Source organism: Aquila chrysaetos, chromosome 6 (assembly GCF_900496995.4).
Source record: "Aquila chrysaetos chrysaetos chromosome 6, bAquChr1.4, whole genome shotgun sequence".
NCBI lineage: Eukaryota > Metazoa > Chordata > Aves > Accipitriformes > Accipitridae > Aquila > Aquila chrysaetos.
In genome coordinates, this window is record NC_044009.1 from 39,652,419 (window position 1) to 39,664,509 (window position 12,091).

At 36.4% G+C, this 12,091-nt stretch overlaps 1 protein-coding gene across 5 annotated transcripts in view; it reads left to right on the forward strand.

The window, feature by feature from the left end:
• The window catches only part of PTPN4 (protein tyrosine phosphatase non-receptor type 4), a 121,268-nt gene that overhangs the window by 79,665 nt on the left and 29,512 nt on the right, over positions 1-12,091 (forward strand). For 4 of the 5 annotated variants that reach the window (XR_005932611.1, XM_041124117.1, XM_041124116.1 and 1 more), the window contains exons 13-16: positions 1,953-2,021; positions 2,264-2,302; positions 9,054-9,188; positions 10,476-10,634. Coding sequence is in view for 4 of the 5 variants with exons in the window: in XM_041124117.1 (XP_040980051.1) it covers positions 1,953-2,021; positions 2,264-2,302; positions 9,054-9,188; positions 10,476-10,634 (402 nt within the window). In the remaining variant the exon portion in view is untranslated. The remainder of the gene's footprint in view (positions 1-1,952; positions 2,022-2,263; positions 2,303-9,053; positions 9,189-10,475; positions 10,635-12,091) is intronic. The other variant, XM_030017506.2, reaches the window with a different exon arrangement.

A 12,091-nucleotide genomic window follows, 5' to 3' on the forward strand; every position in this document is an offset into this window, starting at 1 on the left:
AAAGCATTTGACATTGTCCCACATGACATCCTTGTCTCTAAATTGGAGAGACATGGATTTAATGGACAGACCACTCAGTGGATAAGGAATTGGCTGGATGGTCACGCTCAAAGATTGGCAGTCAACGGCTCGATGTCCGAGTGGAGACCAGTGACAAGTGGCATTCCTCAGGGGTCAGTATTGGGACCAGTGCTGTTTAACATCTTTGTCGGTGACATGGACAGTGGGATTGAGTGCACCCTCAGCAAGTCTGCCGATGACACCAAGCTGTGTGGTGTGGTTGACACGCTGGAGAGAAGGGATGCCATCCAGAGGACCTTGACAGGCTTGAGAGGTGGGCCCATGCGATCCTCATGAAGTTCAACAAGGCCAAGTGCAAGGTCCTGCACATGGGTCAGGGCAATCCCAAGCAGGGTGGGCAATGAGTGGATTGAGAGCAGCCTTGCGGAGAAGGACTTGGGGTACTAGTAGATGAAAAATTGAATATGAGCCAGCAATGTGCACTTGCAGCCCAGGAAGCCAATTGCATTCTGGGCTGCATCAAAAGAAGTGTGACCAGCAGGTTGAGGGAGGTGATTCTCCCCCTCTACTCCACTCTCATGAGACCCCACCTGGAGTACTGCATTTGGCTCTGGGGCCCCCAACATAAGAAGGACATGGACATGTTGGAGCAAGTCCAGAGGAGGGCCACAAAGATGATCACGTGTCTGGAGCACCTCTCCTATGAAGACAGGCTGAAAAGCCTGGGATAGTTCAGCCTGGAGAAGAAAAGGCTCTGGGGAGACCTTATGGCAGTCTTCAAGTACCCGAAGGGGGCTTATAAGAAAGCCAGAGAGGGACTTTTTACAAGGGCATGTAGAGATAGGATGAGGGGTAACGGTTTTAAACTGAAAGGGGGTAGATTTAGATTAGGTGTAAGGAAGAAGTTCTTCACTGTGAGGGTGGTGAGACACTGGAACAAGTTGCCCAGAGTAGTTGTGGATGCCCCATCCCTGGCAGTGTTCAAGGCCAGGCTGGATGGGGCTTTGAGCAACCTGGTCTAGTGGAAGGTGTCCCTGCCCATGGCAGGGGGGTTGGAACTGGATGATCTTTAAGGTCCCTTCCAACCCAAACCATTCTATGATCCTGTGAATTTCCTAAGATTCCAGTTGGCCCATTTCTCCAGCCTTCACGCACCCAGTAGTTCTGTAATATGAATGTGAAAATAGCTAATTATTCTTTGATTTCAGTGTAAATGTCCCTGTAAGGGACAGAAAAGAGCAGAGTTTTAAGTATCAATATTCTCTGACTCTCTGCCTTGGTCTGAATTTATAAATGGGGAAGTGGCTTAACTGCTGATAGACAGTCAAAATTCTATTTTTTTTCTAAAACAGAAATTATGAAATATTATAAAGGATCTTTGATTTGACACAAGACATCTGGTCTTACATGAAAAGTCAGCAACTTCCAAGATCTAATCTTGGTTTTGACAACTTGCATAGAATAATACAATCCTGATGTGCTTATTATCTGATATTTTCATGATATTTTGCTGAACTAAGTAGCGACTAAGTTATTAGCAATTCAGGGAATAGTTTAGGAGGAGTACAGAGGAGCTGCTGTAACTTTTGATTTTGGCTATAACAGGAAAGATTATACTGTTAAGTGTTATCCAAAGATCCGAGCAGAACTTTCTTATTGCTGTGGGTAAGAAGAAAAAGGAAGAGAAGAGAAAGATTTATGTTATGCCTAAAATTAATTGGTCTTTGTTACAGTTAGACTGTAATGGGAAAGAAGACCTACGCTTCCACGAAGTGCTTTCTAAAGTTACACTGTACTGAAGCTAGCATAGTTGTTTGAGCATGGCTGGAAAAAGAATTTAGGGTTTCTTGTTGAGATGATTCAATTTTAAGCAAGAAATTGTTATCCTGAGTTTGTTGCATTTAGTGGTTTTGTTTTGTTTTGTTTTCCAGTGGGAGAACAGAGGTCCAGTCTGTTCAGTATGGTAAAGAAAGAGCAAACAAAGACAGAGTATTTGCAAGGTAGGCAACTTACGTTTGTACAAGATCAGTAATTTTTCTGTTTGTATCTTTTTAGATGTTATGGGATTATTGTTTTCTGTTTGCAAAAATGTTGACTATTGCTGGTGCCTTGACTTAACCATATTAAGGAGTTTAATTTTGATGTGGATGGGTGTCTCTTTGGGGCAGCCAGAAATGGGGGAGAATCTTATGACAGAAAAGTTAATAAGGCTATTCTTTAATATTTTCTCCTTTATTTTCAGAATTCAGAATAGCCTTCAAACTGTGGTTTGTTGTGACAGGTACTAGCCCTTTTTGTGCTGTCTTTATTGCAAAGAATGGTCTCTTTAACTATTTATATTATATATATATAACTATATATTTAACTATATATAAAACATTGAGTTAATGGGTGTGTTTTATCCCTGGTAACAACCTACAACTGTACACATATATTTCCTTTAGAATAAGGTACTGTGTCTTACTTGGTAAGAACAGCTTCATCACTATAGTCCCAATGAGGTATTTTACTATGGGAGCGAGCTGCTTCTGAAGGTATTCTGTCACAGAGTAGTTGGCTAATCACAGAATCTATTACTTAATTGTGTTTCAGACTCCTGAGGGGTTTAGTGATTACAAGAAAACAGTCAAGACATAGATTTAGTTCTTCATTCAGAAATTATGATACAGTATTCAAAAGTAGAACTGCTGCTACATCCATTTGGCAGTCTGCTCTGATCATTAATAGAAAAAATGCTTATGGGGAGGGAGCATGCTCTGTGCTTTTTTTATGCTTACTGACATGGGGAATGTCTTTTAGCATAGTTATCCATTAACGAACTCTGGAGTTTAAATTTATGCTTGCAGACTTCTAGTAACAAGCCCAGCAACCTTTCTCAAGTACCTGCAAACACTGTTTTTCAGAGCATTGGTGAATTCTGCCTTGATTTCCACCCCCCCCCCCCCCCCCCCTTCTTTCCCCCTGTGCAATATAATATAATTCGAGTTTTTAGCTGGGCACACCATAGATACACAGCTCCATATTAGTAGGATTTGGGGGCAGAAATGCATGTGAACATGTTTGTTCAACAGGTAGATTTTATAAGACCAATTTCTTCTGTGTGCTGTAGAATTATTTTTTACTCTATTTAATTTACTTTGGGCGTCTGGTTAGATTTTTACTTGGGGTGACTTTTTTAGTACTCAGAAGACTCAACACTGTGACAACTGAGTTTTATTTATTTAAATGACAGTTATGAATCAGTTAAAAACTCTTTTTCTTGTTGCAATGTGAACTTGGCAATTTCCCACAAGTAAGTAGGGTGGAGGAGAGCCAATACTTGGTTTTGAGGAGTATATTCATCGTTTTAGAAACTCTTATTCAGTAGATGGCACTCTTCCCTTTGTGTCAAAACTGAACAGTTGGTGCTGGGGTCACTTGTATTTTATAATACATGTTCTGGATAAAATTGGAAGTCATGGCTAGAACTGCTTTGATGTTTTCTCAAGTTTTTTTGGCTTTTTTTAGTTAATAAAATAACTGGCTCTTCTGTCCTCAGTAATTTTATTTTCCACTGTTGCTTTTAGATTAAGGAATACAGCATTCATCCTCACCTTTTGAGTTGTTTAGTAATGTTGATGACTGTCTGAGGCATATATGTGGACCTCAGTGAACTGAAATTAATGATGTATTGTAACAAATACACCTTAAAAGGTTTTTAATAGATCATCTGCTTCTTTCTCTGTCTTCCACATCACAGTGTGCAATTAATGCATTTTCAATTTTAAAGACTTTTAGTATTTTCAAGGGTGAAAAAACTTGAAATACAAGACACTTCTAGAACATCATGTGATTCAAGAAGCTTAATCTAAGAACATTATCTTTAATTCTTTGTCTTATAAACATTTACATTTGAAGTTGAAATACTGAGTAGATGTTAGCCCTTTTGTATTCATGCACAGGATAAATTTTGCTTTTTAAGGTTTTCCAGGTATAATGTGTTTTTTTGGTTTTTTGTTTTTTTTTTTCCTGGAACCTGCCTTTCTCTTCCTCAGTGGGTCTTTCTTGGACAAAGTCATCGTGTTGTTGAACAGCACGTTAAGCTGTCAAGCAGTGGGCTTGTTTCGGTTGCTTTTGAAAGTTCTGCTAGGTATTGGTTGCCTTTTGCTGTGAAACCAGGCGTGTGCTAGTATTGCAGTCAGGTCTTTCTTGAGAATTAAGTGGACACATAAAAAAATTTAAATAATTACTGTTGCTTTTATTATTACCACATCAGGAGATTTATTCAAGATCAGTTTAAAAAAAAAGGTGTTTTCAGGTTTTTATTCTAGAGCTATCCAGATTTACACTCTGTTTTCATATCAATATCTAACTAGAAACTGCCTTATTTGAGCTAATATTGTCTAAGCAAACTTTTGAATCATTTCATTGTAAGAAAATAACACCGATAGTTACACTGAAATGTTATTTGAGTGATCTATTTGTTCTAAGTTGGGAAATGGTGATTGCCACAAGTAATGATCATCTAGCCTTTGCACACGGAGCGGAACACAGATACAGAGCACAAGACATGGAAATAAAATTTCTTAACAGCCATTTGAGTAAAGCAAGCAGGTATAACCTACAGTTAGCAGGCTTAGCTGTTTATCTTCAGGATTTAACTTAAAAGTCAGCTGAAGTAATATTCATGGATTATTTTTTTTTTCCAAATCATAAAAGCATTTAAGATTAATTTAAAAAATTGGAATCTATTTCTGTGAAGGAGATAGTTTGTAATAAATTTGATACATTTTGTAGATGTTGGTTTTTTAATCTTCATGCAGCACTAACTTAAGCATTTAGAAGACTCTTGCTGCAGTTTAGTTTTTGTTTTGTTTTTTTTTAAATCTTCATTACAGCTATTCTCTTGGCCTCATTTGTTGCAGGATATTCACAACCCAAGAAAACCTGTAAGAATTCCTGGGAGCATAATAAAAGTGAAAGTAGATAATAAAAGTTCGATCAAGTAATGAATTGAGAGATTTCTTAAAGAGCACTGTTCCCTCTTAAGAGTTCTTGCAAAGTATTCTAATTCTGGTGTGTACTGGAGCTGAGAGAGGTAGTTTATGTGTGTTGTATGATAGTGAGTGGGTATCTCAGTCATTTGTATTTGCAAACTCCCTATCATTAAGTTGCATTCTCCGTTTCAAAAAATCCAGTCTTGCTTCAACTATGCATTTATTCAGGTTAATTAAATAATTCCTCAGTTGCTTTGAATTGCATATGTCATTTGTGGTGTATCTGCAGATTTGTATACAGTTTCATTCTCTTGGTGTGAAGCAGTCGTTGCCAGTTTTGCTGAGAAATGCATTCCCTGTACTCCTTGTCAAAATACAAAGCAAGACTGTGGCTCCAGGTTATACTTATTTTTGGGACAGAAATTATTTAAAAGATTACCACCTGTATTCCCAAACAATACCCTCTTTCTTTCTTAGCTCCTGCAAGAATTTAACACTTCAGCTGTGGGAGGGAAAACAAATTCTATCTTCAAAAGCTTTTGTGTACTGTAGCTGAGCTAATATAATTTATCATGCTATTTTTTAGTTGCATTATGTAATTTCATCCCTGCTACTCGTTTTTTTGTATTTCACATAGTATCGCAACTCTTAAGACTGTTCTTGATTTTGGGGGCAGGTAAAGTTTTTGGTCTCTGTCCCTACTCAGATAGATAGGACTTCTTCCAACTTTTTAAAGAATGTTTCTGCAGATACACCAAAAATTAAATCTGAAAATAGTTTACGCTGTTAACTAGCAGGGCCCTTTGCTGGGGTGCAATAGAAGCATCCAGACTGAGCAGAGAAATGTGGAATTTAGGATTTCAAAGTTTATCAAAGCATTTCAAAAGATTTTTACAGCTTACTTCCCCCCTCCCATCTCCTCAGCTGCACTCTGGCATGAGAAAGTTATTTGAATATTGTAAGGAATTAGTGATACAGGAGAAACTTGCAGGAATATTTCACAACATATCTTAAATGTTAATAAAAAAATAACTTATTGTTAGATATAGAAGCGTTGGCAGGAGAGCTAGTATCAAAAAAGCCACAGCACTGAGAAGTTTGGTGCTGCAGTGTGGTAATTTTTTCTTTGAAATTTCTGCAAAGACAGGAAATGGAGGCAACAAACATGAGTGGGTGGGACTCTGAGGTTAGAGCTGTTAATAAAATAATTGAAACGAACCTTTGCTGATAAACACTGCAGCTGTTTATCATGGTAATAAGGTATTATTTCTGAAAGATCAGACCCTATCCACACTAAAAGGTGAGTTTTCTTAACATTGCATTTTTTTGAAAGGGAAGAAAGTGATGCTTTTCTCATTTTAGAGTTATGTTCATTTGTTGCATAGATTGAGGAAGTTTTCAAAAATGCAGTTACAAACTATGACTTAAGATACAATGCAGTGGGTTTTTTCTGAAGCAGTCAAAAATGTAGTTTTTGGAAAAACTTGTTTTTTCCCCTCTCTCTCTATATTTTTGTTTCTCTCTTTGTAATTTAATTTGTTTTATACAGGCAAGGATAGTACCCTTTCACTGTTGTTGAGCGTTAAAAAAAAAAAAAAACCACCAACTTTCCTATACTTCACTTGTTGCTTTTTCACTGAAGCTAAATACGGTTCAATAGCTGCCTTTACTTGTCTGTCAGAAAATACCATATCTGCAGTCCTGTATTTACCTAATTTAGCTTTGGATATATTATGTTCCTCTGCATTTTTCCCTCAGCCTGTTCTTTGGTTAGTAGAATCCACCTCTTGGCAGAGCTGACTCTTGGTGCTAATCTGGCTGCAAGCGTGCTGTCAGCAAAATCTAGCTAATGATAGCTTTGATTAATAGAAGAATAATGAACGGATAACATTAGACGTGCATTTCAGTTCTGCTGGTTTCTTGTTGTTTTACCTGTTCAGAACTGCTCAAATTTGCTATGTTTGTGAAGAAAAATATCTAAGTTGAGTTGCTCACATTTGAAGCATATTACAGAAATTGAAATGTTAGTTTAATTGACATGATAGCAAGCTAGTTACATTTTAAATCAAATTAATACTGCTTAAATACCGTGAAGCACGCTAAGAATGGATGTGTTTTTCCTCAGGAATTAAATAATTTATATTTTCTGTTTTCAAATATCAATATACTATTAGGTTTTTTTTTCTCAGGTGGAATAAAACCTGAACAAGTGGTATTTAGAATAGCCCATCTCACTTAAGTGTCTGAAATTTGGCAGCTGTTATTCAGTAAGTCTTTAGAGCAGCAAAGCAGCATGCAATACATGTTCAGAACTGCTTGGGGGTGTAAAAACAAAAATAAACCCTTCACAAATTACCGCTCCTTTAGTATTAAACACGTTGACATCAATAGGACTTAAGTATTTCTGCATGTGAAGATAGATTATTCAATATGACACTTGGTTGGTTATTGTTGTAGACTTTTTTGATAATTCGAGGACAGTCTCCTTAAGGTGGTGGCTTGCATTGAGTTTTAAGTTCCGTGAGAAGCAAAAATGTATTTGCAACTAAGGTTCTCATTTTCAGAAGGTTGTAGTTTGTGTGCGGGTAGTTCCTTAATTTCTCAAAGTTACTTCTTTCTGGACTTGCACTTTCAGTAATTCAGTAAGGTGATAACAGTGAAGATAAAGAACAGTTACCATGTGTCCCAAGAACAGCAAGGGCAGAAGTTATTTTGTGATATGGGTGTATGGAGCTGGGGAAACAAATGAAGGAGTTATGCTGATACAATAATACGTTGTCACCTCATTGTGCAAAGCTGCAGAGTAGAGAAGAGTGTAGTGATAGAATATAAAGGCAAATGGGAATGAAATTATCATGGCACAAAAGACTGATGAAATTGAGGTATCACTGGAACAAGAGAGGGTTGGGTAACGATAGAGGAGAAATTTGAACTATATAGCACCATCTAAGTAGTAGAAGTAAGGTGAAAACCCAATAACACAAAACAGATAGGACAATTAAGGATTGTTTAAAAGAATTTTTGTTGTTGGCTATAGAATTTTTGGTTGAAAACAGCAAACGGCAAAAGTCTGGGTATGTTCAGTCACAGCATGACTGAACCATCCAATGTGATGCTAAGAAAAAAGCAACCACAGTTCTTGGATGATTCATTTGATGATTTCCAGTATAAAAGGGAAATATAGTATTTCATGAGAGATTGCAAGTATGGTCTCATGTGTGCTTAAGAAATAGGTGAAAGAAACAGCAGAAGGGGATTGTAGGTATCCTGGGATGACTGGAGAATGAGAAGAAAAAGTTTCCTCAATATTGAAAAAGGGCAACAAGTAGAAAATACAACTCCTCTTGTATAAAACCACTGGTGATAATGACCTTTAACCTGAAGGACGTTTCTGGCACAAAACCACATGAAGGTTGGTTACCCACAAAGAAGTTTAAATAGGATGATTGTACCCACCTTACATGTGACAAAACATGTTCTGGAAGAAAGCATGTCACCTTGATGGAAATCCCTGATGAGTAAACAAAACTCAGTAGCTCTGTTGCCATGTTGATGATTACTCTGCTTTCAGTTCTTCAAAGTCTTTGGGAGTTTTTTGGGGCTGATGATACCACTGCTTTATTTTTCCTGAGATGGCTGAATAGTTGTGTTACTTAGAGGTTTTTTGCTTGTTGCGGTTTTTGGGGTTTTTGTTTGGAGCTTTTTTTTTTTTTCCATTTTTAAGTTCAGACCTCTCAATGACTGTTCTGTTTGAGTCAGAGTCTCTTTGAGGCATTAGAAATGCCTAGTGAAGTTTAGTGGGTTCCTCTTCCATCTTGCCTGTCTCCCTCCCAGCCAACAGTATTTTATGATTGTATTTCATTGATGTTCTTGTACAAAGTACAGAAAATGAAGTACAATATATTGAGAAAACATAGAACTGCCCATGTAAATATAGTTTTGCATTATTACATTTCATTTCTTCTATATAATTTAGTTTCCTATGATAGAACATCAGATAGAACATATTTGTACCTCATATAATTTTTGGTTACTTATTTTACTTTCTTATTCTAGATCCCCCAGTAAACCCTTGGCACGGAAATTAATGAGTGGGATGGACTGGGAAGTAGTGAGTAGGAACTCACTGTCTGATGATAGGTTGGAAACACAGAGCCTGCCATCACGGTCTCCACCTGGAACCCCAAATCAGTAAGTAGCATTGAATCTTCTCTCCCTAGAAGTAGCTGTCTACCTGTAATGTGAGTGACCTACTTGTGTAATAAAAGGATTAATGCATTATGGAGACAAATAACTTCACAAATTATGTGCTTTGTGGTTCTCTGGAACATTTAGCTCCAGATAAGAGAAACTGTTTGGGGGTGAATTTTAGGTGCTTCTCAGTCAACCTATAAAAAGTGTAAGATGTAGCACGCTACCCTAAATTTGAGAGCTTGAGTTTTCTCAAGCACAGTTAAAATTAAATTATTCATTTGGCTAAGAAAAAAAGCCTGATAATAAAATCTGTGTGATATTTTAGAAATAATTTATTCTAGTTAATACCACTTCTTAAAACATTGGGGAAAATTACTTAATCAGAAATCCTTGCAGGTATATTCTCCTCAATTTTTCTACATTTCCTTTCAAAGCTTACTCTTTTCACATGATAGAGCTTTCTGTTTTATGTTTATAGTTAGTGAAAAATCATTCCTAATTTCTTTTGGAAAAAACCCCAATTTTCTCAGTGTGCTGAAACTGGCTTAAGAATTGTTATTATCCAATTTTGTATTGCATAAACCAGAAGGTTTTAAGATTCTTTGGCATTGCAGCATATTATTCAAAAGTCTCTTGTTGTAAATATCTGTAGCACTTAAATATCATTGTAAAGATTGTGTAATAATGATGCTTATAGCGTAACATAACTTATGCATGCATGCATGCTTCAAAGCATTTTAAGAAAGATGCCTATGTCACTATGCTAGATTTCAAATGGGAAAATTTTGGGTCACAGAAATGGTAAGACTCTCAGTGCAAAGCTTATGATTATTCTAGGAGAAGATGCAGGGGATAAAATGTTCATCTTAATGAATTCAAGTTAAGGTCTACCATGAACAGAGCCAGGATTTTTCTTCTTGGGGATTCATTTTTCTTCTCATTGACTGGACTGTCAGTCCAGTAGACTGTTCATTGGACCATAATGCTTTCAGGCTTCTTTAATTAACAAAAAAAAAAGGAAGAAAGAAAAATATTAGCCATATAGTGTTTATTAAAATAATTTTTGAACACTTTTAAAAAGAAATTATGAAATATAGCATGTTGATCTGACATTATTGTTTCAGTGATTTTTGAAACCTTAAATTACTTAATAAAAATATGTATATGAACATATGCTTGCACTGAGAGAAAATAATTATTTTAGCATTCCTTTGTAGTGGTGTAAGGAATATAGATCAATAATAATATTATTTTCACATTGCACTGCTATGCTTTCCCTCTTAGTCGCAACTCTGCCTTCACTCAAGAAGGAGCCCGGTTACGACCCTCATCAGTTGGACATTTAGTGGACCATGTAGTTCACACTTCCCCAAGTGAAGTATTTGTAAATCACAGATCTCCATCTTCCACCCAGGCTAATAGCATCATATTGGAATCATCACCGTAAGTTCTGTTGGTCATTATTACTATATGGTAGCATACAGGGCTTCTGAAGATGTCAGGAATCTTCACCATTAAGTGTTAAGTGTTTGGGTCAGGGAGGGCCAGAAAATCTAATAAAAAGGTAGCTGTTGTTTAGGGAGTATTACTGTAGGCCTTATTGAAAATTAGATGATACAGAAGTAAAGACCTATATCTGACATGTTCCTGGTGCAGGATTACAATACCTTCCCCACCCACCCGCCCAAAATGTGGGTTTGCTGTAATGTGACCATCTGTGTCTGGATGTGGAAGCGAAAGTTGGTTTTTTTTTTTTTTTTTTATAGAACTGAAGTACGTTGTTTTGTGATAAAAAGTTTTTAATTCCTGTGAGTTTGGAAGTTTTGCTTTTTGTCAAGGCACAGAAGTATGACTGAGCTTTACAAATTACTTAGCCAAAATACTTTTCTAGCACCACAGCATTCTGAGGTTCCTAGTACGTTTTGTATATTGTTATAGGGTATATCTTTATTTTTTTAAGATAGTACTTTCAGGCTTTTTTTCTGTTATGATGAATAATCGTGATGCTGTAAGTTTACTATGCTATGGTCAGCAAAATAAAAACTGTTATTGTGTATTAAGTCCAGAAGGATGACAAACAAAAAAAGTTGAGTTATTCAAAGATTTGAAATACTCAATAACTTGTGGTCAGAGTACAGATTAATTGGGGGGAAAAAGGTGCACGACATAACACCTTGTTAACAGTGCCACTGTACCTTCTTATATGTAGCTATATATGTAATGCTAAAATTGCCCTCATAATTTTGTGTAATCTTTGTTAGCAAGGAAATCGTTCAAATGGTTTCAAAACCATTCGAGAACTACAAAATAGCACAAACATAATTACATGTTTACAAACAAATTGTGTGTCTCAGAAAAAATTACTCTGGGAAGGTATTTGAACACAATTTTAAAACCTTGCTTGGACTGTACGTTCAGTTTTCACAACTGTCTGATTTTGGGGAGGGAAATAGAATACAAAATTTTTAAAGTTTTGTAAAATAACACAAGATGCTTTTTATGATAGGGTACAATAGTTATAATTTGCCCATCAGCTAGTTATTTAGCTTTCAGAGTTATAAAACATTAATTTGGCCTAATAATATAAAGTCCCCTCTTTGGTGGGCTTTTTTAACCTATTCATATAGCAAGGGAGTCTCAAAACTGGAACATTTGTGAATCTTTTCTCATATTAGAGTTTTTCTGTACAAAGGCCACACAGGGTCAGGTTCCTTCTGTTGCAAGGCTCCAACTGAAGTCAGTTATGAGAAACACTTACTGAATAGTAGAGGGATACAGTGAAGTAAGCACAGTTCTTAAATATTCTATTTTATTCGTATGCCTTTAAGTTAAGTTGTGAAAGATGTTCCTAAGTGTTCTTGGGATTTGTTTATTTAATACCTGATTTCTGGTGTATGTTA